The sequence below is a fragment of the Camarhynchus parvulus genome, chromosome 2 (genome assembly GCF_901933205.1).
Source record: "Camarhynchus parvulus chromosome 2, STF_HiC, whole genome shotgun sequence".
NCBI classification, from domain to species: Eukaryota; Metazoa; Chordata; class Aves; order Passeriformes; family Thraupidae; genus Camarhynchus; species Camarhynchus parvulus.
The window spans coordinates 65120015-65145978 of record NC_044572.1 but is presented as its reverse complement, the minus strand read 5'-3'; the positions used below and the strand labels follow the sequence as shown (position 1 = coordinate 65145978).

The 25964-nt window shown below is 52.4% G+C and overlaps 1 protein-coding gene across 4 annotated transcripts; it reads right to left on the bottom strand.

The window, feature by feature from the left end:
• TFAP2A (transcription factor AP-2 alpha) lies at positions 1–20285 on the bottom strand. Of its 4 annotated transcripts, XM_030971690.1 has the most exons (8): positions 14421–14497; positions 13368–13908; positions 11649–12080; positions 8696–8747; positions 6830–7061; positions 5802–5920; positions 3350–3491; positions 1–1787 (listed from the first exon to the last, which is right to left on the bottom strand). In XM_030971690.1, exons 2-8 carry the CDS (start codon positions 13392–13394, stop codon positions 1499–1501), a joined length of 1293 nt encoding a protein of 430 aa, XP_030827550.1. In that variant the 5' UTR covers positions 13395–13908; positions 14421–14497; the 3' UTR covers positions 1–1498. The 4 variants fall into 4 exon arrangements, with proteins under 4 accessions (XP_030827550.1, XP_030827548.1, XP_030827547.1 ...); XM_030971688.1 differs by lacking the exons at positions 13368–13908; positions 14421–14497 and adding an exon at positions 20116–20285; XM_030971687.1 differs by lacking the exons at positions 13368–13908; positions 14421–14497 and adding an exon at positions 16880–17219.
• Between the last annotated feature and the right edge of the window lie 5679 nt (positions 20286–25964).

The window sequence follows — 25964 nt, the reverse complement described above, 5'->3', positions numbered from 1 at the left end:
TAAAGCGTATCAAATATTTATTTATCTGGGCAACAAAGGACTATGATACATTGATAGGCATGGAAACTACTGCCGGCACAACTCAATACAACACAACTATAACTGCTTCCAATATGGCCAGTGGAAATACAGGATACCAGGTGGTCCCGAATGTTTGAAGTTCTTTGGGAAAAAAAAAAAAAAGAAAAAAGATAAAAAGATAAAAATAAAAACAAAAGAAAGGGAGAAAAAAAAAGAGAGGAAAAAAAGGGAAAGTAAAGCTAAATCTTGTTTTAAAAGACAATATTAATTTATTGCTCTGTTGTTGCTTTCAGGAGGACAGTGGATGAAAATAACTTTTTTCATTTTCCACAACACATAAGGGTTGTAAAACCACTAACATGTTTAAAAACCTTGCCAGGGTCCAACATCACTTTATTTTATCTTCAATGAGAAACTAAATGTCATACTAATTATATATAAAAATTAATGGTTTTTTATTTGTTCAGCTGCTTCATTGTCGCTTTTAACATGCTACAATAGGGCTAAAAATGATGAATCCCAGAGAAAAACCCCCAAAAAACCTCTGATATCTAAATAAGTACCATGAACCACATGATGAACTAAGAGGGGAAGATTTAAAACCCACTAAACAAGAGGTAAACGAGATCACCAGATAAATAAAAAAAGGCTTAAAACAGACTCACCATATTTACAATTCCCATTAAATTACACATAAATAAATATATACATACATGAACACTGATTCCCTTATATAATAACCGTGAATCGTGTTGCAATAGAAAGTTCAAGTTGGTCGCTTTACCTTGGACAGGAAAAAGTTCTACAACTGAAGATATGACATGGAACCGCTTGTGTTTTGTGTTCAAGTTTATTCACAATACTGATAAAATGTCATCAGTCCTCTTTGCCTTTTGTCTGTCTGCTGTTGCTGTTGTACTTTTTCACTCTTTTCTTTCATTTTTAGTATGGCTACAATCTTAACTGAAGTTTATGTAAGGGAAGGTGGTGATTCAGTCCGGTGAAGCTCATAGAATTTTTAAGTATTATTTATTTCTTTTTGTTTGTTTTTTTTTTAATTTTTTAATATATTTTTAGAAAAAAAAAAGTCCTTTTCTTTTTTGTTTTATTTTTTGTTGGGTTTTTTTTTCTCCTTTTGTTTTATTAAAAAAAAAAGTTCACAAACTCAAGACAGAACTTTTTTTCTTTGCTGGCTCCGTCCCCCTGTTCTGTTCTCTTAGGCTCCAAACTGGGGTAAAACGATGGTGGCAGTGGGAAGAGAGGGGAATTTAAGCAGGAGGAAATGGAAATGTGGATGCTGGGAAGGGGCGCGGAGAGAGGGCAGAGCAGTCCTGCAGAGTCAGAGAACAGGACTGGCAGAAGGACGCTCATTCTGTTGCTGTAGCCTGGGGTGCTGGGTGCTGGGGAGAGGGAGGAGGGAGATGAATGGATCGATGGGCTATGAGGGGGAAGGGAGAGGAGCGTGTGGGGGGGATCCTCACTTTCGGTGCTTCTCCTCTTTGTCACCGCTTTTGGTGCTGTTGTCTGTGTGGCTGTTGGGGTTGTTGCTGAGGTACATTTTGTCCATGGCCTTGAGCGCCTCGGTGAGATAGTTCTGCAGGGCGGTGACGGCAGCACACACTGCCGGGCTCCCAAAGCCGTGCGAGATGAGGTTGAAGTGGGTCAGGCAGCTCTGGATGCCCGGCTCCAAAATGGGGTTGGGCCGCGAGTTCCCCAGGGGAGATCGGTCCTGAGCCAGCAGGTCGGTGAACTCTTTACAGATCTGTCTGTAGCACAAATGGAGCAGAGAGACAGAGGGAGGGAGGGAGGGAGGGAAAGGAAGAGAGAGGGAGAGAAATGAACCATCACTGGCGGCAGCAAAGCCCGTGCATTCTCCCTGCTAGACTGCACAAGCCCCTGGATCAAGGGGGCTCCTGCTCCTAAGCATACACATTCTCCTTTCTCCCTCTCCTCTCTATGCATCCTTCCCCAATTCTCACACTTCCCCAGCACGCACAAACCTCTTCCCTTCACCTTGCGTGCACACACGACAGCACACCACACATCACACCCCAGAGCCCCATCCAACACACCGGAAGGCAACAGGAACATGGAGACACATGCCTCTTGCCCCACTGCTCTCTGTATCTCAGCCCCCAACACTCTTCACAAACATCCCTGCCTAGCTGGGGTTTGGAGCACAGACATAGTTTAAAGTTCCTGAGCAGGCTTAACAGACAGACTATGATATCCAAAAGGTAAGCTAACGGATTTATCCATATCTTAGAAGATTCATTTTTTGGGGGAAACCAGAGAGGGATACAGGCCTCTTCCTTCACAAGGCTGAAACACACACCTGTGTGTCAAGAAGAACGAGTGAGGGCAAAGCTGGCAAGTGAGGATTTAAATTAGGGTATTCTGAAACATTTATATATGTAAATCTCTATCTCCAAATCCAAAGGGACCTTTCCACAGAGGGGAAGGCTGACGCTAGCCAGCGCCTGGAAATTTCCTTCCAGGGAGGTGAAAAGGGAGGATACAAGGGCATGGTGCAGAAGATAGGTTATATCACCCACTCACTGCACAAATGGTTGGAGAAATAACACACCTTACAGCAAGAGAGCTCAGAGGCATGTTGAAACAGTTTGTATTCTAAAACCCACGTTAATGTCTTCCAGCCATAAAGCAGCTCCCATCTCCTGCTTGTGTCCTCTGGCACTGTGCCCTTTGGTGACACCTCCGTTGGTAATTAAGGGCTACTAAACAACCCTTTTAATTTCCAGCAAACATACCAAAACAATAATTTTCTTTTCACATACCACCTGGAAGTCTAGGCAGCCCCACCAACGATAAACTCTGCTAGCATTTTAACTGCGTACAGATTGCCATTTAAAATACATTTTTAATATCCCTGTATTAGCTAAGTAACAGAGCTGCTTAGGCAGGAAGAACCATTCCCGATTTTAATGAACTGAAATCAGTTTAATGTGCCAGTTTTATTTTACTGTCAATGGGAAGACTTCCCCTTCTACTTAAATTGATAAGCTAAGTGAATAGGCCCAGAAGATGTTTTGCTTTGAAGAATTACTGCTTTTTCTGTAACTAAACATCCACTCTCAATTTGCACAATTCACATTCAAGGTAATCTGTGCAAACAGATTTGGAGGAAACCAAGCTGGCCTGTAGAACTCTCCTATAACAGAAGGGCCAACACACACCCTCACAACTTACAAAGCCATCAGCCACTGGTTATGCAGCAAACAAATATCCTCACAAATAAAAGCCCCAAACTCGAGTTAGTCCCCCTCCCTTATTTCTAAGCAACATGCCAGAAAGTTAAATGTCTTACTTTGTAGCTAGAAGCATGTTTTTTCTTGTGACTTGCTCGTTTGGATCGGAATGTTGTCGGTTGAGAAATTCAGCTACTGCTTTGGCAGGAAATTCTGTCTCACAAACGTACCCAAAATCTCTAGCTAGATGTACTGCTTCTCCTGAATAGGGAGGCACGGGTGGGGATGGAAAGAAACACAGCTCATCAGTACACATCAAACAGAGGCAAAAATCCATTTGAAAAAAACTCCAAAAAAAACAACATTCTACTTGGGCTTTTCTTCTCAAAAGCTTGGACATTTTCTCTTTGAAAAAGTTAGGGCCAGAAATGTTAATTACATCTTATTTTGCAGTTTTCGTTGCTTCAGTTGAAGGCAATGCAAATGCATATTTTCATAACAATTGTTACGAGTGAAATCTCACATAAGAATTTTTAAAAGTTCACATTGACTAAGAGATACTTTTAGACAGACAAGCTACATCCACCTAGAATGTGTACTTCGATTTACATCTCCATACCTATAGAGAGCCATTTATGTACATTTTATTCACAGCTATTTACTCTGAAAATGTGTTTGCCTCAGCCACATTTCTATATTCTTTTGCAATGCATCAATGATTAATATTGATCATAATTTCTCCTAGAGCTCTTCTAAATAAAATGCATTAAACAGCTAAGTGTTTAAAATTTAACTTGATCGCATATAATTATATGTTCACCCCCAAACGATTAACCATGAGAATTTTAGGGTCATTCCATCAAGTCTGTCTGTTTTGTTGATTTTCAAATCTTTGGTTTTAATTTCCTGAACCAGTTGGTTTTTACTGCAGGGCTTCCTGCCATTAGCTCTAGCTCCGGAAGAACGCATGCGCCAATTAGAGCTTCAAAGCCTCAGTCCAGTGAGCTTGTTTCCATAAAATGGAGCGGATCATAAACAATAACAGTACTCTAGAAACTGCCTCATCGCTATGGGACTCGAAGCCTCAGCAATGTTTATACTATCATCTCCCCAGAATTAGCCACCATCACTAAGTTATCTGAAGATCAGGCCTCTGGTTTTGTTTTTTTAAAAAATCATTCTTTTCAAAGCCATTGTACGTGAAAGCCAAACAGAACAATGGATTACCATAAAACCTTCTCCATATTCATTAACATCACAAATAATGTTAAGCATCTACCAAATCTAGACTTTTTACAAGTTTTCCCCTCGTGATTTTTTTTACCACAGCAGCGTGTCAATGCAATTGCAAAGCCTTTTCAGAAACATGAAGACGTGGTAATTTTCACACAGTATAAATATAGTTTGTTCACTAATCTGCATGTTTAAAAAAATGACGCCTGGCATCATCGCACAACGTGTCTTTCCCTGTCCCTTCGAACATGAAACATTTCTCGCAGAATGCGAAGCGACAACAAAACAAATTCCCGTCTACACAACCAAACTTAAGCTGAACCTGGACAGCTCAGGCTGAGTTTAAAAATACTTTACAAAGGGAACCAGACTAAAACGCAGCCGAACTCGTAAGTAAGGGGAAAGGAGAGGGGTCTATCTGCCGGCCTCAGACATACTTTGTGTCAGCCAACGTGACACAGCCACTGCTTCAAAACGAAATGACTGCAAACTCTTGAGCTTCCCACCTCCCCGTACAGACAGCATAAGACATCCCAAGGCATTAAAACAAGTTGCACCTTTTCCAGCCAAAGCAGAGAATGATACAGCCAAGGGAACATGTGTGCTGAAAATGAGAACCAAAAGGGAGTGGGGGCTGGCAGTGGTGCAACTTTGAGGCTTTCAGGACACCATTAATTCATGGCTGAGGTCAAGGATTCCCAAATTAATTCAGGAAGTAATGGTCACGCATTTCTCAAATGCAGATGTCAGAAAAGTTAAATGATTTACTGTTATGCGGCTGCAGGCTGGGAGGGAGAACAAACTTAAAGTAGCTGCAGCTTCTGACATTTAAAATTGCTCAGTTGTCCACCTGTGGCAGAAGAACAGCACTGAAGTATTAGAGGCTCTGCTGCCCCTAATTTTCAACTTGATATTCATGGGTCTCTTATGGGGCTCATAAGCCCACAATCCCCCTTCACAGGGATCCTTCCCGTGCTGCTCCCAATGAGATCTGCTTACTCCACAGAGGGATTACTCATTTGAATGAGTGAGCAAGATGGGGCCCTGAAAACATCTAGCTCGGAAACTTAAAGGCAAATAAATAATAGAACACTTTGCTGAGTCTGCAGGACTCGCACAAACCCGTTTCAGGTTATAACAAAAAAGCAAAGGCACACAATTAACCTGATCTTTTTTTAAGACACAGTAAATAACGCCCTTCCAAATGCCAGTGAGCAGCACCAACTCTTGGAAAGGAGAAAGAAAACCTGAACGACCCAACAGCAAATCTTCTCCCATTTGGCAAAAGTAACAGGCACATTTTCCAAAGGAGCCCTCCCAGCTCTTGGAGTCACTTACCCTCCACGAGCGATGTGAGCAAGGTAACGTTAGCAGCTTTACGCCTCCCGGCTGGCAGGTTTAGTCCTATTTTGTCCAGTTTCTCCCTCAGAGATCTCCCTCCGTTTTTAGACTTTGCCCTGTTCCACACAGAAAGGCATTGAGAAATGAGGCTTGGGGGAACACCTGCTCCTACTTTGGCTCCTGCCCACACATGCCCCCAACACATCCTTTTCCAGGGAAGGGAATAAAAGGTTTAGGCACAAGAGATGGGATACATGGCTGTGGGAGATTCAAGACCAACTGTTGCTGAAAGCTGAATCCCACATATAGAGATGGCACTTTGGATCACACCTAGAGAGCAGCGGCCCTCACTAAGGTCTAGACCAGCCCCAGAGGTGATGCAGAGCTCTGAGGTGTCTCCCGAGCTCCCAAGGTGCCATGGACACGGGGGCAGCTTCTCCCCAGGCATGAAGGGAGGGGGCCGATTTGCAGGGCCGGCAGCCCAAGAGCATCACTGCCCTCACACCAAACTCTACGTGGCCCATCTGTGCCTTTGCAGCAGAGCTGGGCTAAGCGGGGCTGCAGAGATGGGAGCTGCCTTAATTAATCCTGGATGGTATTCCCTGCCCAGGCACTGCCTAATTGCCTGGGTGAGGCCACCACGGAGTAGGAGCCCACGGCAGGGTGCCCTCCGCTAAGCCGGTCCTGGGGGTGTGTATGTGTGTGTGTGCCCGTGGGGGTGTTCATGGCCACGAGAGGGACAGGGACACGCAGGGCCCCCACGGCGGGGCTCCGGGGACCGCGCAAGGCCGCGCGTTGCCATGGCGACAGCGCCCGGGCCCCCTCCCGCCGCCCGGCCGCGCTGCCCCGCCGGCCGCGCGCGCCCCGCCCCCTAGCGGCGGCCGCCGCACTCCCCCCGCGCCGCCGCCCCGCGTGGGCGCTCGTCCTCCGCCTTCCCTGCCTCCATCCCTGCCTCCCTCCCTGCCTGCCTGCCTCCCGCACGGCACGGCCCGGCATCCCGCCTCCCGCGTCCCTCCGCCCCTCACCTCCGGAGCACTCCGCCCAGCAGGGAGGCGTTGAGGCACTCGGGCGGCGACAGGCGTCTCTGCACTTCCGCCACCGTGACCTTGTACTTGGAGGTGGAGCTGAGCAGCGAGAGGCGGCCCGGCACCGAGCAGAAGACCTCGTTGGGGTTCACCACCCCGCCGAAGAGCGCGTCCTTGTTGATGGGGATGGAGGAGACGGCGTTGTTGTTAGACTTGGAGAGGGACACGGGGCCTGCAGGGAGGGAGGAGCAGGGAGGTGAGGGTGAGGAGCGGGCGGGGAGCCGGGGAGGGAGGGAAAAGCAGCCGAGCCGCTCTCTGCGGCCAGCCCTGGCCCCGCACCGCCTGCGGGGCAGCGGGGACGCAGCGGAGGCACCCCTCCCCTTTCTCGGCGGGAGGCGCAGGGGGAGAGCCGGACATCCCTCGACCCGCAGCGAGGAAATTGAAAAGACCCCGCCGCAGCCCCTGCCGGGCGCCCAGGCCGCCGGGTGCCGCACGCCGGTACCGCCGTGTCGGGCCGGCAGTGCCCGGGCAGTGGCGCGGCAATGTGGGGCAAGCCCGGGGCCCCGCCAGCGCACAAATTTGGACGTGGAAAACCCGTAACGCGGCGGAGGACCGGCACCCCAAAATACAGCTCGGTCCCTGCCCGGCGGCGGCCGGCGGGGAGGTGCCGCCGTTCCGTGCCTCGGGTCCCGGCCGCCTTCCCTTTCTCCTCTGCCTTAGCCCGCTCCGCTTGGCGGGCGCAGTCCAACCAAGCGGGGGGCTCTCTCCGTTTTGGATAGATCACTTGTGACATTAATAGCTCTGGGAAGGCTAATAGATACAACAGGAGTTAAACGAACTCTTGAGATTACTAATAAAAGAGCCAATTATCATGTCGACTTGGAAAGAGCATCTCTTAAGATTTATCCCTTGCACATCTAATTTGACGTGACAAAGGCTTTACGGGCGGGGGTGTATGAAACTTCAGGTTCGCTGGCTGTACAGCAATTAGGGTTAGAGAGGAGAGTGCCTCTACTCAGCACCTCTCTCCTTTGGTGGCCTGGGTACCCAAATTCCAGGTGGCCACGCAGCCACAGCACCCCTCAGAGCAGGCAGGAGCTAGCCGCGCCTTCCACCCTGCCAGTTTTACTCCAACAGCGTTCTCACTACACAGCATCCAAACGCAAAACCCATCACTTGCCACCAAGAACCTGCTTTGCAATATGCCCTGTGCCACCCTTCCCAATCTTTCGATTGTCCAAAGAACGACGGGAAATGAAAATCGAGTGAAAATTTGCAATAAATATTTAGCACAATCTGGGTAACAGCTTCCAAGCAATTCAATTCAATTCCAAGTGAAGCAAGCGCACAAAGCCAACGAAAACCAAACCACCCTAACCACCGACAGACATCAGTTTCCAGAAACTCGCCCCTCGTTCTCCACCGGTCCACCTCATCACCGGCGTGATTAAATAAGAAAACCCGAAGGAGGGGGAACAACGATTTCACATTCACAGCTCCAGTTTACCAACAACGATTCAAGCCCTCTGCTCAGCCAGATGCATGGGGCAAACCATGAAACCCAATTGTTCGCTAATGCACTAAAAGACCGGCTCGAATTTTCTAGATAATCTGCTAACATTTTTCCTCGTTAACGACAATAATAATTAAAATACCCGGCAAACGTGGCCATTCAAGAGGGCGGATTTCAACGCACATCGCCCGTTTTTCTTTGCTTCCAATCTTTCTCGGCCAACAGTACATGCCAGAGGAAGGAGCCCGGGGCCCGGGGGCTGGAGGGGAGAGGGGGGAGGCCGGGTAAGTCCTCCCAGCCAGCAGTCCCCAGCCTGTGACGACATGTTTGGTATGCGCAAGGAAACAGCTTACCTTTCTTAATTACAGTTTGATCTGGGATGTTAATACCGGGGTCTTCTACGTGCTGCAACAAAAGGAACAGGCAGGGATGTCAGTGCACAACCACAACAAAAGGCAGGGAGGGCGAGGTGGGATGGGGTGAAGGAGAAGTTTTGTGCTCCCCCCATTCCTGGGCACGGTGTGGGGAGGGAAACAACAGATCCTGCACGGAAAGGGGTGGGGGGAGGAGGGAGGAAGGGGATTTGAGGGAGCTTTCCTTTATCGAGAGGAATTTTGCATCCCTCCCAGCTCTTCCCCCGATCCCCAAGAAAAAAATACAATAAATCACTTACACCCCCGGGGCCCGAGTGGCCTTAAGCTTCTGAGGGCTCCCTCCTCCCGTCCCTTCCCTCCTCCCCGGGAAGCAGCTCCGGCCCGGCCCAGCCCTTCCCCGGGGCCGCTGCGCCCGCTCCGTCTCCCGCGCCCGCGGGAGGGAAAGCACAAAGGAGCGCGGAGCGGCGCGGGGCCGGGCCGCACGCACCCCCGGGCTCCCCACTATTGTCCCCTCGCAGGTTCCGCGGCCGCGGCTACAGCTGGGGTTCGCGCGGCGGAGTCACGACGTGATTAGAAAGTCAAATGAAATCATGTTTTCTAATTCCAAAAACTGACAGGCAATATAATGTCTGGCTGTGTTTACAAATTAACACCAGTGCTGCTGAGATAGAAGATTTCGCAATCGTTACAAAACCCAGGCATTACCATTTAAAAAACTATTACTTCCTTCTCTAGTCTTTGTCCAACAATAATACCGATTCTAACATTTTCCATTCTGTCTTGGATTTATGCTCCTGTTAATTGTGCCTGATCTCAATGATTCCGGGTGGATGGTACTAAGTTGCTTTATTACAGGTTTTATTATACTCAATGCTCTCATTTGTAACTTGCCTAAAGTGCTTCTGGATTTAAGTATAATTAAATTGAGAAATGTTCAGAAATGACTACTACTGCAGTTCTTGTGTTTTAACTATATGGGGAAATATGATCCCTTTATGCATGCACCCTAAACCCATAAAGTAAATGTAGTGTGGCATAATACTTTTATTTGTGTTATTTCTACACATATTCCGTACAGGGAGGACTGTTAAGTTTAAAATCCCACAGAGATATTTACGATTAAATAATTTTCACCGTCTACTTGACTTTCTTAAATATTAAGCAGTCGTTTTTATTAAAGGTTAACTGTTGCAGCAGCGGAAAAATTCCAAAATTATCCTCCCAACTCAGATTTCTGTAACGGATTTTTTTTAACTAGATAAAACACACCTAAAAGATGCACCCTCTTATTTTATACTCTCCTTCATGAAGCCTGCTGATTCAGCCTTAGAGAAAAAAAAATGGCTAGACTGGCTCAAGGATTTAAACCAGATGGCATTTGGTTTTCACGAAGTATAGCAATGCTATTAATCCATAGATCTGAAGAGGAGGCTTCCTGAATCAGCCCACTGCCATGGAGCACAACTGAGGAGAGGGAGAATTCAAGAGAACATTTTAGGTCATGTTTTCCTACAGCAATCAGGGGCTTGCAGTCAACAAATTAGTTTATTCATACGATTGCCTCCATGTTATTTTATATCAAGTTTAAAGAGTCGACCTGCTTTTAACAGATCCAAATTGCTTACTAAATCCTCCACTTTGGAAAACGTATGCGTTTATTGCAAAACTGCTAAACACAACCAGCAATTTTCTGTGGCTAATTTAGCCAGATGAGGGCTGTAATAAATTCACTATTTTCTCTGAGTATAATTTACAAAAGATTTCAAAATGACCCCCAAAAATAGGTAAGTTCATCTGAACATTATCCTTGCAACACGAAACTGTACTCATTAAACTGTCAGCGAATATATTGTTGTAATATTTGATCCTGTAATTTGGGATGGCATTTCGGCAAAAATCACATCCAGATACCACAGTTCCCTCCTCCTCTTTCCTCCTGCAAGTCGAGCAGCTTCAGTCCCTCAGCATGAGCTCTGTGGGCTTTAATAAATTTATTGCCATGTTTTAATTCCATTTGCAGGGAGAAACCCAGAAAGATGAACTTTGATCACGACCTATCATGTTGCATAAGGCCACTTTCCTAACTGAACAATAGCCCTGGCTGGCTTTGTAAGTAGCCTGTACACTAATGTCATGCTTAATTAGAAATCATTTTTAAAGTCTGTACTCATCGATAATAGAATTAGGTTCCCCCAAATAATGCATCCTCCAATAGGCCCCCAACATTTGATTTAATAGAAGGTGTAGTAGGTCTGACTCAAATTCGATAACCTATAGGTAATGATTTATGAGGTCATCCCTTTGCACCGCTACTAAAAGAAGGCGGCAGCATTTTAGTATACCTCTTCCCTGATTTGTCAATTCATTCCTTTAGAGAAGAGGATCTGCCCATACCCTCTTATAACTTTGGATGTGGTTATTCCATATGCCAATCCTGTAATCACGGGAAACCAATTTTTCTTTCTTAGGCCACTTTCGCCCACTTCCCCCCAACCCCCCCTTTACATTTGTGAGATCTCGTTAAATGTCCTCACAGGCATTTCAGACTCGTGTCTTTCCCAAGGCAGTAAGAAATCCCCAAATGCACGGCCCTGTGGTGATATTATATATTCTTCCAATCGTAACAGCTTATTGTCATTGAGAAGGAAAGATATTGTTAACAATGACAGTAATTTGATTTATTTATATTTTAGTGGGCAAGTTAGCGGGGAGACGTCGCTCAGGGACGAGCTGCGAGAACCTTTTGTTCTAGGTGGGGGCTTCACTTTTCCCTGGGGGACGGGGAAGGGGGGGGGGAGTCCTTTTCCTTCCTTCCTCCTTTTTTTTTTTTGAGGGGGGGCGGGGGGTTCCCCTCCCTCCCTCCCTCTCCCCCCGACGTTGAGCTCCCGCTGTAAGAGGGACGAGTGGGCTCCGGGGCGGCCCCTTGGCTTACCGGTACGTCCTCGATGGCGTGGGGGATGGAGTGGAGGGGCAGGTCGGCCAGCCCCGAGCCCAGCCCGTGCGGGGCGTGCAGCAGGTCGTCGTGCCGCCGGTAGTCCCTGCGCGGGTCGAGCCCCGAGAGCTGGTGGGGCAAACCCCGGTGCGTGTGGAGCAGCCCCGTCTCCTGGCTCTGCCTCTGTCCCGGCCATCCTGGGTGCTGGGGCTGCGGCTGGGCATGGAGGGGGTTGAGGCTGTACGGGTCGTTCACGTGGGAGTAGGGGTCCTGAGACTGGGGGTAGATGGGCTGGTAAGGGGGGAAGTAGGGGGGCTGGAAGTCGGCGTTGGGAGTGTGCGAGAGCGGTGGGGCGCTGGTGTAGGGAGACTGACCCACGGTCCCCAACTGGGGTAACCGGGCTGTCCCGTTGCTGGTACTGTCGTGGCGCTCCTGAGATGGGGAGCGGGAGAGGGGGGGGCGGGGGGGAGGGTTGGGGGGTGGAGGGTGCAGACGAGGGGGAGGAGGGGAGGGGAAAGGAGAAAAGAAAAACAAAGATAATATCAAACTGATTTTCCTCAAAATCGCCTTGAAAATTTCATCTATAGGGCAATGAGGGGCAAATAATCGTTTCCGAGGCGCAGAAAAGCAGATCTGGAGATCTTTCTGCCTCTGATTTCCCTTCCCAAATAATTAAGAGGCAGTCTCGCTTTTTAAAAAAACAATAATAACGGCAATAATGATAACAGCAATAATAGCAATAATTACAACAGGACAGCTTAGAGTAATTAATAAAACGTTGCGGCGATACAGCGTGGATTCACATCAGATCGTGCCCCGGCATTTCAGGAGCAGGTATTTCCCACAAATAAAAAGAATGATTCACAAGCGAGCATTATTGAAATAATAATTCTGCCACAACACAAAATCCTTCCTCGGGCCCTTAACAGAACCGAAATAAATACTATCGCTGACATTACCGATCGCGTCCCAAGAAAACCCTGGAAAATCCAAACCCACTGCCATTTTGTTACTAGAAAACGCCGAAATAGCCTCCAAACAAACCAGTAGTTCCCCCTTAGAGTTTTAGAAATGTTTCGGGGAGAAAGCACTGCTATGGTCCCCCCACCTACGGGGAGAGCCCATCCCCGGGTGTCTGGCCGAAGCCCGGGCTGGCCGGGTTGCGATTTGGGAGCGGAGCGGAGCGGGCAGCGGCGGCCCGGCCGCTGGGGAAGCGGAGGAATGCGGCAGGCGGCCGGGGGAAGCGCCGCCGCCCCGACGGGCGAGCGGCACCGAAATGAGCCCGGGCGCTTCGGCACGGCTCTGCCGGCTCTGGAGACCGGGCAGAGGAGCCCACACGAAAGTCTAGGGCAAAAGGAATGGCCTCCACGGAGGAGGATTCGAAGGAAAGAACCACGGTCCCGAAACAGAGAAAGCGAAAATACTACGTTTGCAGGTGGCAAGGTTAAGGAATCGAAGCGGTAAGGTCTAAGCAAAGCCTTTTGCCGTTCGCTCGAAGCAGACCAAAGGAAAAAAAAAAGGGGGGGGGAGGGGACGGACGAAAAGAAAAATAAAGAGAGAAAGGGCAAAACGTAAACCACCGAATTTATAAAAATGATGGAAAGGAAAAAAAGCCCTCTCCGGAAAGCTGGGTGTGAAATCCCCACTGCCACCGCCGACAACAATAGCAACACCCAGCGCGCACCGAACCCCCTCCGAGAGAAACGTGAAGCAACTCACCATAGCCGAAAAACTGTGCACTAACATCTGCGAAGAGTCGGGGGTTACAAGTCAAGGCAGAAAAAACAACAAAAAGGCAGAGGAAAGGGACCGGCGAAGCGCGCAGCCCCCGGCGGAGCCCCGCGGGTGCGGGCGCGGCGCGGGCGCGGAGGGAGCGCGGCCGGAGCCCGGCGCTAGGCGCGGGCGGCAGGACCGGGGCGCCGGGGCTGCTCCTGCACCGCGGGCGCGCCACGATAATCCATCAGAACTTGCACCGATCTCTGCTGCCCTTCATCGGGTGTTCCCAAGGCGAGCTCTCTATCCTGGCGCGGTGTGAGGAGCCAAAGTTGTTGCTTTTTCTTTTTTTTTTTTTTTTTTTGTTTTGGTTTGTTTTTTTTTTGTTGTTTGTTTGGCGCTTTTTTTTTTTTTTTTTTTTTTTAGCGTGTGTGTGTTTGTTTCTTAATCCTTTTTTTTTTCCTCTGACTCTTTCTTTTTCTCCTTTGACTAGGCTGCTGCTTCACTTGAGCTCCTAATAACAGATCTGCTGCCTTCCTGGAGACTCCTAATAGCAGATATTCATGACTATTAATATTACACGAACACTTAATAAGGGAAGAATGGCTGGAAATCGAGCGTGAAGCGAGAAGGCAACTCAAGGCAGAGCCTGTTCTAAATGACGTCCATTGAATGAAGAATCAGTGTATCTAATCAGAGATGGGGGAGAGGGAGAGGGAGAGAGAGACAAAAAGGGAGAGAGAGGGAGCGGGAGAGAGAGAGGGGGCACATGCTGCTGCGTCTGACGAATCACAGGAAAGGGGCAACATTTTAAAAGGTTGCAGGGCATGCAAAAGTGAAAGAGAAAGAGATCCGGAGAGAGGGAGAGGGTGGGAGCCAGGAGGGGGGTGCAGAAAGAGGGGGGGGCGGGGAGGTAGTGGGAGAGACGGGCAGAAGGAGAGAGGGAGGGGGCGCGGGATCCCCCCCCTCATCCTTCCTCACCTTCGCTTCGCTTCCCTTCCCTTCCCCCCGGCTGCCGCCTCCCCATGTCCCCAGCCCCGCAGTCCTTCGCGGGCGCACCTCGGGCTGCGGCTGCTGCGCGTAGCCGGCCTCAAAGCCCAGGGAGAAGAGCGGCTGCTCGCTTCCCGCTTGGTTCTTGCTGCCCTCGGCCGCACCGCCGCCGCCTTTGCGCGGGGTGGGCTCCGCGGGACCGCCCGCCGCCGCCGCCCCGTCCATGCCTCGACGGCGCCCCGCCGAGGGGCTCCCCTCGCCGCTGCCCCCGCGGCGGCCGCCCCGTGCCGCCGAGCAGGCTCGCCTCCGTGCCCCACGTCCCGGAAACCGGCTGGGAAAGTTTTTTTGGGTGTCTCCCCCTCTGGGTGTCAGCCCTCCTCCTCCTCCTCCTCCTCCTCCTCTTCCTCCGGTTGGAGCCCAGCGCAGAGACCAGCGGGCGCCCGGAGCGGGGGGTGCTGGGGAGCCCAAGGAGCATCCGCCGGGCTCCCCGCGGCCCCCCTCTCGGAGGATCCGGGAAGAGACGGAGGAAAAAGGCAGGAGGCAGCAAGGCGGGGAGGGAAGGAGGGCGGGAGGGACGCGGGGGGGAGCGGGAGCCGGGAAAAGAGGCAAGGCGAGCGCTTCTCCCGGCCCAGACAAGCCGGGACTCCGGCGCAACCCGTCGGACTGGCTGTGCAACTCCCAAACAACTCCCTTAAAACAGGCACCGCTCCGCTCGCCGCCGCCGCTGCCCCGCCGCAGCCGCCGCGCCGCCGGCGCCCGGCCCCACGCTCCGCCCGCCCGCCCCGACCCCCCGGCGCTCCGGCCGCCCCGGGCTCTGAGCGCGGCTGGCCGGGCTTCTATGCCCTTTTTCTGGGTTTATCTTTGGTTTTCTTTTCTTTTTTTTTTTTTTTTTTATTTTAAGTCAGGTTCTACCCCCGGCGGGGTACAGCCACCCTCTTTTCCATCCTCTCTTAAAAGTGTTCTCGCACCCGCTCCCGAGGTAAACACGGGGAGCCAGCCCCACAAGTACGCGCACAATCCGGCCGGTTCGCGGAGCGGCTGCTGCTCCCTCCGTGTTTGGTAACACCTCAGTGCGAAGTCCCATTAACGCAAGGCAACAAAAGCCATTTGCGATGAAATCCACACGCTCGCACGTGTGCAAACTGGAAGACCGGTCCTGAGGGGAGGGAGGGGGAAGAGGCACGCTTTCCACCAGAAATGCAGCTGAGGAGTATGTGGCTTTTTTTTCGGGATTGAAAAAAAAAATTAAAAATCCAAAACACCAAAAAAACCCGACTCAGCCAACTAAGAAAAAATAATTTAAAGAAACCATTACGCAACCCACAAACCCCAACACCCGACACCTCATTAATAGAAATCAAGCACCGGCTAACGAGTGGACCTAAAGCTCAGCTCCCGCATCGGGAGACAGCTTCATCCCAAACTCCTCCATCAGGGACTAGATCACCAAATCACTTAGTCGGCGCTGAGCCTGCCGAGTCCTCGGTCCCTTCCCTAAACTACAGCATCACCCAAAACAGCGTCAGGGTCGGTCGGGAGAGTGCCCCCTTGGACCCAGAGATGCATGTCGGCAAGGCTCCGCCGAGGCTGAGGGGATCTTCCCGCGTGGGTCATGACCAAATAACAGCGTTCACTTGCAAAGTAGAGTCTTTTATTGCGCGGTTTGAACCCACTGCACAGGCAACTTTTTCGAAACGGGTGACAATAGTATTCGTTGGTTTGAGACAAGGCATGGGTCCTGAGCATGGCTCTTCTTTTTCCTCTTCTTCTCCTTTTTGTCAGATCAAAAGACACTCGCCTCTTTGTAAAAATATGGATGCACATACAGGCACAGAGAGAGATGCACGCACACAATCTGTGCTGAACGGCTCCAAAACCGAATGAGGTGGATTTTGTTTAGTTTTTCCCAAGCGGTTAAATCACTATGTCTCAAACCCGTGGGAACGTGGCCCTGAAAATTAGGAGGCTGGGGGAACACTGCTCCCAAAACCCATTATTTCATTTAGGCAGCTGACCCCTGTAAATTTGTGCAGCTCGGTATAATGAACCCGCAGATATATCGAAAAGGCTGCATTTAAGCGTCGGTCCTGAGCCAATTTATTTGGATGCCTCGGGTACCTAGAGTGCAAGAATAATTCTCTTCCCTTTGTCTCTTGGCCCTCTCATTCATTCATCCGTCCATTCATTCAGCCAGCCGCCTATCCATCCATCCATCTATCCATCCATCCATCCATATGGATGAGTGTAGCATCCTACAAGAGCCTTATCTACGGAAGATCTACCTATAGACCAGGCTGCTTCTGGATCCTGTTTGCCTTTCCTCATACACTTCCGACAAAGCCGTGTTTCCACAAGCCCCGAAGTTCCTGGGGAAGGACCCCAGCCCCTCTCCGGCTGCAGGACCGCAAGGAAGCCTGATGACGGAGCAGAAGTTTTCCTAAACGAAATTGAGAGACGGAGGGATGCTGAAGGCTCCCGCTTGTAGCTGCGGGGCCGGGGCTCCGCCCGGGCCCGGGGGAAGCGCTTACCTCACATTCCTCATACTTGATATTATCCGTCAGTTTCCAAAGCATTTTCATGGATTGGCGTGAGAGAGAGGATTTGGTTCTCCCTGCCTTGCCTCTCCCTACGGTGGCGGTGCCGGGCGGCGTGGGGAGCGCGGCTGGCGGAGGCTCGGCAGCGCTCCCGTCCGCGCTCGGAGATCTCCCTCTAATGGTGGAAACTTTTCCCTTTTCCAGCTCTTTACCCACAGTCTAATCGCCTCATTAGCATATCAACAACAGCCCAATTGCTCGCCAGCACAACAACCTGCAGCGATGGACACAGGTAGAAGGGACCCACGAGCAAGGAAAAAAAAATTAACGATAAAAAAAGATTTCTTCGACTTGCCGAGCCCCAGCGCGCGGGGGCAGCGGGCCCTGCCTGTCTGCCTGCGGGCCGCTGCTGGCCCCCGTGCCTCTGCCTGCCAGCGGGGAGCAAAGTGGCCACTGAAATCAAAGAGGCTCCCGTCCGATCCGCAGAAAGTTTGGGGCTAGCCATGAAGCCACCCAATGGGATTTATCTCTCCCCCTACCCACTTTTTTTCCTTTTTTTTTTCCCCCACTGAGGTTAAAGGAAGCAAAGCGAGGAGAAACGAGAGTCGTGTCCTGCTCGAATGAGGTTATTGTCTGCGGAGGCTTCTGTTGCCCTCTGGATTTGGTCCTTTTTTTTTCTTTTCTTTTCTTTTTTTTTTTTTTTTTTTTTTGTGGATATTTTAAAAGCTTCTTTGCTTCGCAAACTGCCTTTTTTTTTTCCTCTTCTCGGCTCTGTTGGCTATTGGTCTTCAAAAAAAAAACCACCACCCCAAACAAATCCAACATTATCCCCCAAATAGAACTGGGCGAGCGGTAAATTGACTGTAGCAGGAGCCAAAGTCTTTTGCAAGCACTTGAGCAAAAGGACAAAACAATGACCACAATAAAACTTTGGTACTTTCTTAGGTGGAGCGCTTCGTTTGTTTAACAATGTGCCGCTAAGAGAGCGCTCAGGCTGCCCTCCTGGGGGGCTTGCTTCTCCACCCTTCTCCTCTTTTATTTCCCCGGGTGCCCAGCTTGGATACATCCACCGCAAGGCTTCGTTTTTCCCGTTTTTCTCTTTTTTTTTTTTTTTTCCCACATCTCTGGGTGATCCCTCTCTTCACCGAAGGGCAAGGCATTCCCTCTCCGCGGGGCTGGCGTGTCGGGCCTGGCGCAGCTCGCCGCGCTAGCCGTGTCCCCAGGCGTCCCCAGGAGCCGGGCATCCCCACGGCTGCCTGTGCACCTGGCTGCCCTGCTGCTCACCGAAACTTCCTTTTGCCGACGGCAGAACCTGCCTCTTCGGCCTGGAAGACCCTCCCGGGGCCACCCTCCCCCCCGCCCTCCACGTCGGAGGAAAATTTACTGCCTCTAGGAGCAAATGGCCCCTGCGCTCCGATGGGGAGCCGCAGTGGGCCCTCGGGGGCCCGGCCCACGTGTCGCCACGCCGGGAAGGGCGGCAAAGCCCCCGGGCTCCCGGGACTGCTCTTCACACACACAAACATCCATGTCCCCTAAACGGATTTTTTTTTTTCTCTTTCCCCTTCCCCCCCTCCTCCACCATACTCCCACCCCCGATGCTCTTTTTCACCAGCGCTTTTGTCTACCACTGGCAGGAGAGTAAATTGTTGTTTTTACTCTCATTGAGGTTCAAATGGAGCTGGCAGATTAAGCCTAGCTAATGCCCCGGGGGGGTGCTGGAGATGAGAAAAAGAGGAGAGAAGGGGGTTGGCGAAGGGGCCCATGGCCCCTTAGCGCCGTCCTGTCTGAACCGGGGCGGTGGGGAAAGCCTCCCACCCGGGACAGCCTCCCAGCTGCGGCTGCTCGGGACTCCCGTGGGCCAAAGGCCTGACCCGTTTGCCTTCTCTCCCCGGTCCGCTGGAGCGCAGGGCTGCGAGGGGAGGCGGCGGCTTTTCCCGAGAGATCCGCACGGGGCAGCGGGAGACGATTCCCGCGGCCCGGCCCCTCCGGCCAGGCGGGGCCAGGGGGGCCCCTCAGCGCCGGGGAGAAGGGGCAAGGAAGGCCGGGGTGTAAGCAAAAGTCGAGAATAGATTTCAATGCAGATAACCCGTAAATACGATTGCGCAAGAATTGATTTCAGTGAAAGAAAAGAAAAATCTTCTTTTGATCACTTTTTCGCACCGGTCTGATAAAAAGATGTTAGCCCATGTAAAAATAATTTAAATAACTTTTGTTTACTTATTTTGTTCCCTCATCTTTTTTTTTTTTTTTTTTAGACGACTTGTTGCTACCCTAAAGAAATAAAAAAATAGGGTAGTCTAAGGAAAGACTTAGTCGAGACATTCTAAAAGTTGGGAGCAGAAAAAGAAACCAGGCTCCCATATGGAACTGGACTGTCCTGGGGAAAAAATCAATTCTTTAAAAGTCCTTTTCTCTAAGAAAATCCCGTGTGCTTGAACAGGACGGTGCATCTTCCCTTTCATTAGTCGGCAAACTGCGGTCATCCGGCCCGAGCGGACGGGCACCAGGGCGCTCCAGGGTTTTTCAAGAGTCTCCCAGTTCGTGAGCCTCCGTAACTCCACACGTGTAGCCTGGCCCATGGTGCGTGCGGGTCCCCTCGGGTCCGTGGGGCCGGCCGAGGCCCCGGCGGGCCGCGTGTTCCCCTCCTGGCCCCTTTCGCCGATGAGTTCTACTTTTCCCTTCAGCTCATCCAGCGGGAGTGCTTTCCACGGGCGCCCCCGGCGCATCTACTACCGGGTGGGACCCGGCAGCGTTATTTATCCATGGGACAGGCTGGGGTGGGAGCTCATAGAGAGGTCTCAGCTCCCGCGGCACGTCCCCGATGCGCGCCGGGTCCCGCCGCTGCTGCGGGCCCTGCCCCGCGTGGGTCCCGCCGCGGCCCGTGGGCAGCCCCGAGGCTCCGCAGAGGGCCGGCCGCCGCTGGCCCCGGGCACAGGGACGCCGGGCGGGCACACGCCGCCCTCGGCCGGCCCACGCTGCCGGGGTCGTGTCACCCGCGGCGGCGGCGGAGCAGCCCTGGCCCCTGTCTAGCCCAGTCCGCCGCTCTCTACCTGTTGCAGTCGGGCCTCACGAGTGGCCGCGGGCGGCTCCAGCACCGAGGGCCGCAAAACACTCAGCCCCAGCGTCAGGCTCGTCCCCAACTCCCTCCGGGCCCGTCACCTTTCTCGCTCCAGCCCTGCCTCCCGTCCCAAAGTAACAATAAACCCCCCCAGGGCAGAGGGTCACCTTACCTGCCAGTCCCCCATCTTGGCGAGGATAGACATCCTGGCTGCAGGCTCCGAGTCCCCAGGTCCCTGCTGGTCATGGACTGCGAGGGCAAGCCACTCGCCTGGGACGCCTGTGGGTAAATCCTCCCCTTACCTGAGCCGGGACTCTCTCACCTGGCCATAAAGAGCTGGGTGCTCCCTGCCCGCGCCTGCGCGCTGCCTCCGCGCTGCCTGCGCGCTGCCCCCCGCCACCGCGCTCCCACCGCGCCCTCCCGGCCCCGCCGCTCCCGGGACACCGGCCGCGCTGCCCCCGGGGGCTCCCGAGCGTGCCTCTGGCGTCCTGCAGCCGCCGGACCCCTGCCCGCTTCGCCACGGTGTCGCGTCCCGGCGCTGCCCCAGCCGGGTGAGCGTCCCGGTGCTCCCCGGCCGCGGGCAGAGGGCAGCGCTGTCCGCCCCGGTGCCCGCCCGCGGCCGGGGTGGGGCGGGAGAGCCCCCCAGGCTTCACCTTCCCCCGGGGGGCCGGTGGAAGGTTATCGCGGGGGCAAGTTGTCAAGGAATACATGGACGTAGTAGTAGTAGTAGTAATAATAATAATAATAATAATAATAATAATAATAATAATAATAATAATAATAATAATAATAAAATAATAATAATAATAATAACAACAACAATAATCATAATGGCAAGAACACAGTAGCCCAGAAAGGCAAAGCACCGGGATGGCTGAACTAGCCCAGATGGGCGACGGAAGCACTGCAAATTGCCTGGGGAGTTCAGGGGGAAACAAAGACATCCCCCCCAGTGCAGACAGTCTTTCCAGCCCCTGGTGCGGGGGCCAGGAGGGGGCGGGCGGCAGCCGCGGGCGCACCGGGCTGGCCGGGGTCTGTCCCGCCGGGCTGCGCGGGAGCGGCGTGTGCTGAGGGACGCTGCGTTCCCCGGGGGAAACTGGCCTGCGACAGCCTGTGGCCCTTGGGCCTCCCCGTGTCCGTACCCCTTGTCCCCGCCCACGTTTTGTTGTGGGGTTTTTTTTTTCTCCCCTCGGGGATTCAAGCGCCGAAGTGCCCTGGAAGCTGGCCGGTGTGTCGTGTAGCCCTGATTTCACACCCCGAAAAAGTAAGGAAGCACGGACTCTGCCTCATTTCTAGGGGCAGGGCACTGGGGGCGTGGGGAGAAACTGTACTCCAGCTACAAGATTTGAGGGAGGGATGCCAACAACTTCCACTTCGCAGTTGCACAGCAAGCCCTTTCACATTTCAGAGACAGGTGAATGGGGCATCGTGTCCCAGGTATGGGACAGTTCGAGGCTTCCTGGATGTCGGGGTGCATTGTCACCCACCAGTGAGGCTGCGCTGGGTAGGGTCACCGCCTGACCCCAGTCTCCAGCAGCAGGAAGGGGATCACACCCCCTCTCCCCACCATAAGGGCTTGGATACAAGGACCCTACAGAAGGGAGTTCCTGCCCCGTCTCCAGGCAGGTGGGAAGCGGGAAGCAAGAGCTGGCACCCGCAGCCATTGGATCTCGGGGGAACGCCGGGGCCGCGGGCAGTCGAATAGTCCGTCCCTGCGGGGCTTTCCTTCTCATCCACCGCCCCAGCAAGCCGGGGTCGGCGGAGACCGGGCACCCTCGGCGGGGCCCGGCGGGTCCTGAGCGTCCGCGGGGCGGGGCGCGCTCAATGGGCCGTGCGAGGGGCGCTTCGCACCGCCGCTCCCAGCGCCGGCCCGCGGTGTACAGTTAGCGTCAAATTACACCAATTAACCGGGCACCAGAATTTAATTACACAGCCCTGCCCCTTTCCCACCCCTCTCGGTCCTGGGGAGACTCCTGCTCGGGGACGACGCGGAGCAAAGACGGCCCCGTGCAAAACGGGAAAGGGATGGGGAAGATGCGCAGAGATTTCGAGGCTCGGAAACCCTGCCGCCTCTCCTTTCCCCGCTTGCTGCTCGCCCTGCCCCCTCGAGTTCTCTCCAGGGAGCGGCAATTTTGGCCCCGTAACGATTACTTAAAATGCCAGCTTTTATTACTACTTTGCCGAGAGGGATGAGGAATCAATTCGATTTAAAGTTGGCCTTCTGCGAAACGTTCCCAGTAAACTTGGGTGCCACACTTCTCCCGGTAGGATCTTTCCCTTCTGCCTAACTCCAGCGCTCCCCACACGGGGTTAAATCTCCGGGCTCAGGACCCGCCGCCCGGCTCTGCCCCGCGGCACTTGGCAGCGAGGCGGCCCGAGCACAGCCGGCCGGCGGGGCGTGAGCCAGGCTTTCGGGACTACGGGCAGTCCTGACTCGCACCGGGCTCAGTCGTGCTCTTTTTTTTAGCCTAGGGGAAGAGGGCATGGGCTGGGCGCGCAGCAGAGCCCGGTGTTGTGGGGCGCTCTTTTCCCCTCCCCGGGGCATTTGGTGACCGCACTTCGGGAGTGAATTCGACTTCCCTGGCCCGGGAGTTTAGAGGACGCCTTTCCCTGGCAGCCTTGAGGGCACACCCGGCCCGTGCAGGGGACAGGAATCGCCGCACCCTGAGCTGCTGTCATCCCTGAAGTGCCAGCTCTGTCTCGCCCTGCCGCCCGCCTCCTCCCTGTGCAAAGGGAAGCTGAAGCTGAGGCGCCTCCTCTCCTCAGACAAAACTGTCTTCTAGCGCAAAGACATGTCCTCGCTCCTCTGTGTCACACCGTCTGGTTCACAGCTCGGTAGTGGTTTTGGCAGGTGGCTCCGAGGGAGTCACCGCGGAGCCCTGTGCGCCCTGAATTATTTCCGATGGACGCGCCGGGTCCCTCCCCGTGTGTCACAGCGCGGGCAGCACACGGGGCAAAGCTTCCCTTTCCCTCCACCGGCAGCTTTCTCATGGCTATAAACCCTGCCACGGATCTCTTCCCAACGAGAAAGTAGGGAAGAGATGGTCCTGGGGGTCGTCCACCTTCCCGACGTCGAGGTTCCCCAGCCGGTCTGAGTTACCGAGCTCACCCCTGAATGTCCCCACCAGCCTGGCTCCCAGCTGCCGGACGGATCTTTCCTATTCCCTCCTGCCTGTTCAGCCGGCCCGCAAGGCGAGCTGCAAGAACATTTAGATAAATCCGGCTTATGATTCTCTGCGGGGAGTTTAGGCTTGGTTATTCTTCCCACTGTTGCTTTCAGTTCTCCCTGCCCCAATGCCGGCCGGCTGGGGAGAAGCCCAACGCGGCTGATTTCCGCCGGCTCACTGACACATAAATAGCTTTTTTTTTTTTTTTTTTTTTTTTCTTCCTTTCTCTAAAGTAATTTTTGGCAGTGCCCGGCCTGCGCCCGTGGGGCCACTTGCAGCTCGGGCGGCCCCGGGGCCGGCAGAGGCGGCGCTCCGCTCCGCGCCGTCCGGGACAGGGACAGACAGACGCCCGGCGGAGGATGCGCGGCTGCGGGGTGGGCTCGCTCCCCGACAGGGTAGGGAGGAAGCATCCCCGCCCCGTCCTCTGCCCAGGCTGAACTCCCGGAGTCGGTATTTTCGGAGGAGAAAGGAGAATTCAGGTTGGTGTGGGTCCACCTCGCGACAGCCGCTGTTCCCGGGATGAGGGCCGCCTTCGCTGTGCGCACGGGGCGTCTTCCCGAGCTCTCCTTACGGCAAGAAAGGGGCAAAAAGCAAGAGGCAAAACCCGGCAGGACATGGAAACACCCCAAACACCGCAAACACTACAAAACAAGGACAAAAATGGAGAGGAAAAAAATATACAAATACTCCCCGCCCTTTTTCACTCGCACTTTGCGGTCCAACACGATTAAGTTACTTTTGGGAGGCCGGTGCCGGAGAAGGAGAGGTGCTGTGTCTCGGATGTTAGCGGAGAGGCTTTTCCTCTGTTGATTTGGGGATTTGTGTCTTGTTTTTATGCCCTGCTGTGGGGGAGACGGGTCCCCGAGCAGAGCAGTCTCAACCCTGCTGCCAGTGGATCCGGGAAAGCCCTTCCGATGGGCGGCTTGGGATGTTGCAAAGGAGAGAAAAGAAAGGATAAGAGAAGAAATCCGTATGTGACCGCCTTGTCCACTGTGCTGTCTCCCAGCTATTCAGTCTAGCAGAGTTTGGGTTTTTCCAAGCCCGCTTCCCACAGGAGAGAAGCTCACCGAGTGCAACAGGTCGCTTCACCTGCTCCCGGGACCTCACAAAACCGAGTGCCCCTTCCCTGTCCTTCCTCCTCCGGCTCCCCGCTTCGCGACTTTGCTCTGGGATACGCTTTGAAGGGGGATGCGGGACGTCCCGCTTGGACAAGACGCGGAGCCGTCGCCCCTGCGCAGCCCCTGCAGAGAGGCAGGAGGAGAATGATGAGGATGCTGTGTCCCTGAGTTACGGCACTGTGGGACCTTTCCGCGCGTCTCTGCCTTTCCCCCTCACACCCCACACCCACTTCTGAGACCCGCTCTGCCCCGGCTCGGTGTGTGAATCGCCAGAGCGTTGTCAAGAGGCTGATCAGTTTGGAAATCAGCAAATAAATACTTTAAAATGCATACAAATAGCAACTTTTTTCAATGCCAAGTGACGGTGTGGGAGAGGTGTTTGAGTGCAATTTTTTGGAAGTGAGCTGAAAACATTTTATTGGAGGGGGGAGAAAAAGAGAAGTTTTTTCCAAGGAGCACGTGGGTCTCACCTGCTCCTTTAATATTTATTTGCTAAACTAACTGCACTAAACCAACTAAACAAGCAAAACCGGCAAGTGATCAGGAGTTAATACTGAGCACACACTGCAGTGCCAGTGCAATCCACCTACCGACGACTGGCTGGTGTTTGCATGAGCAACCGCATGGTACAAATTCCCATGCTCTGGACCTCGTAGGGAAAGGTAACCGGTGCATTCTGCTTCACCAGACACCTTTCTCAACCATGGCCCTTAGGGGCTAGCTACTGTCATTGCGAGGTCCAGAAAACGAGCTCCTAAAAAGATTATCCCTATGAATAAAGCATCGGTGGGGTAAAACTCCGGGCTTCGTCTTTTTTTTTTGATTCCCCAGGGAGTAGTTGTATGGTCTCAAGTACAAATGTAGTGAGGTTTGGTTTGTTGGGTTTTTTTTTCCTCTTGCAAAGCACAATAAATTAATTCTCGACATACCGAGCACTTTTGTCTTTAGAAAAATAAATCTATCCACTAGATGCAGGTCAAGATCTTATTATTTGTTCACTCCAACTTGGATGTTTTCTTCTGTTGTACATTTCATTTTCTAGACAGACAAACCCCGCCCAGTTTTATGAAAAAAAAATGCATTTACAGCTTGGATATAAAATTGGAGTATTTTCTGGGCAATTCTGGCGGCTCACATGTCCTTCAAAAAGCTTTTGCATTTGAAACACAGGCAACTATTTTGCCAACAACCTCATAGCTGCAGTAGATTGCAGTTTTACTGATCATGCCACCTCTAAATAACTACAAATAAGTTCTATTTTACATTTATTTTCAATTTTTCATCAATAACATTGTCAGATGAAATCCAGAAAAGGATATGCTGCCTAAGGTCCTTCAACACATCATGTTTGATGGAAGGGTTATTGCTAATTTAAAAATGTTCTAGGAAGGGCTGCTTTTCTCTAGCCAAAGCTTCACTGCCTTTGCTACCCCCTTGCCCTAAAATCCACTGATGCAACTGCACATACCCTTAGTACAGAACACAGTTACACTCCAGCATTAAGTCTCCACATGGGGAGTTTTTCTTGGATTAAGATTTCGAAACTGAGCCCATAATAAGATATGCTATAAAACCTCAAACAGCCCTCCTCCCCCAGGGATATTTATCTTACACATTTAATTGCCCAGTAAAATAAATTCTGTATGTGTACACTTATATGGGAAGGATTTTGATCTGGTAATTTCAGTGTATCTTCTGATCTGTAGCAGCTTAGAATGACATCCTTGAAAACTGTG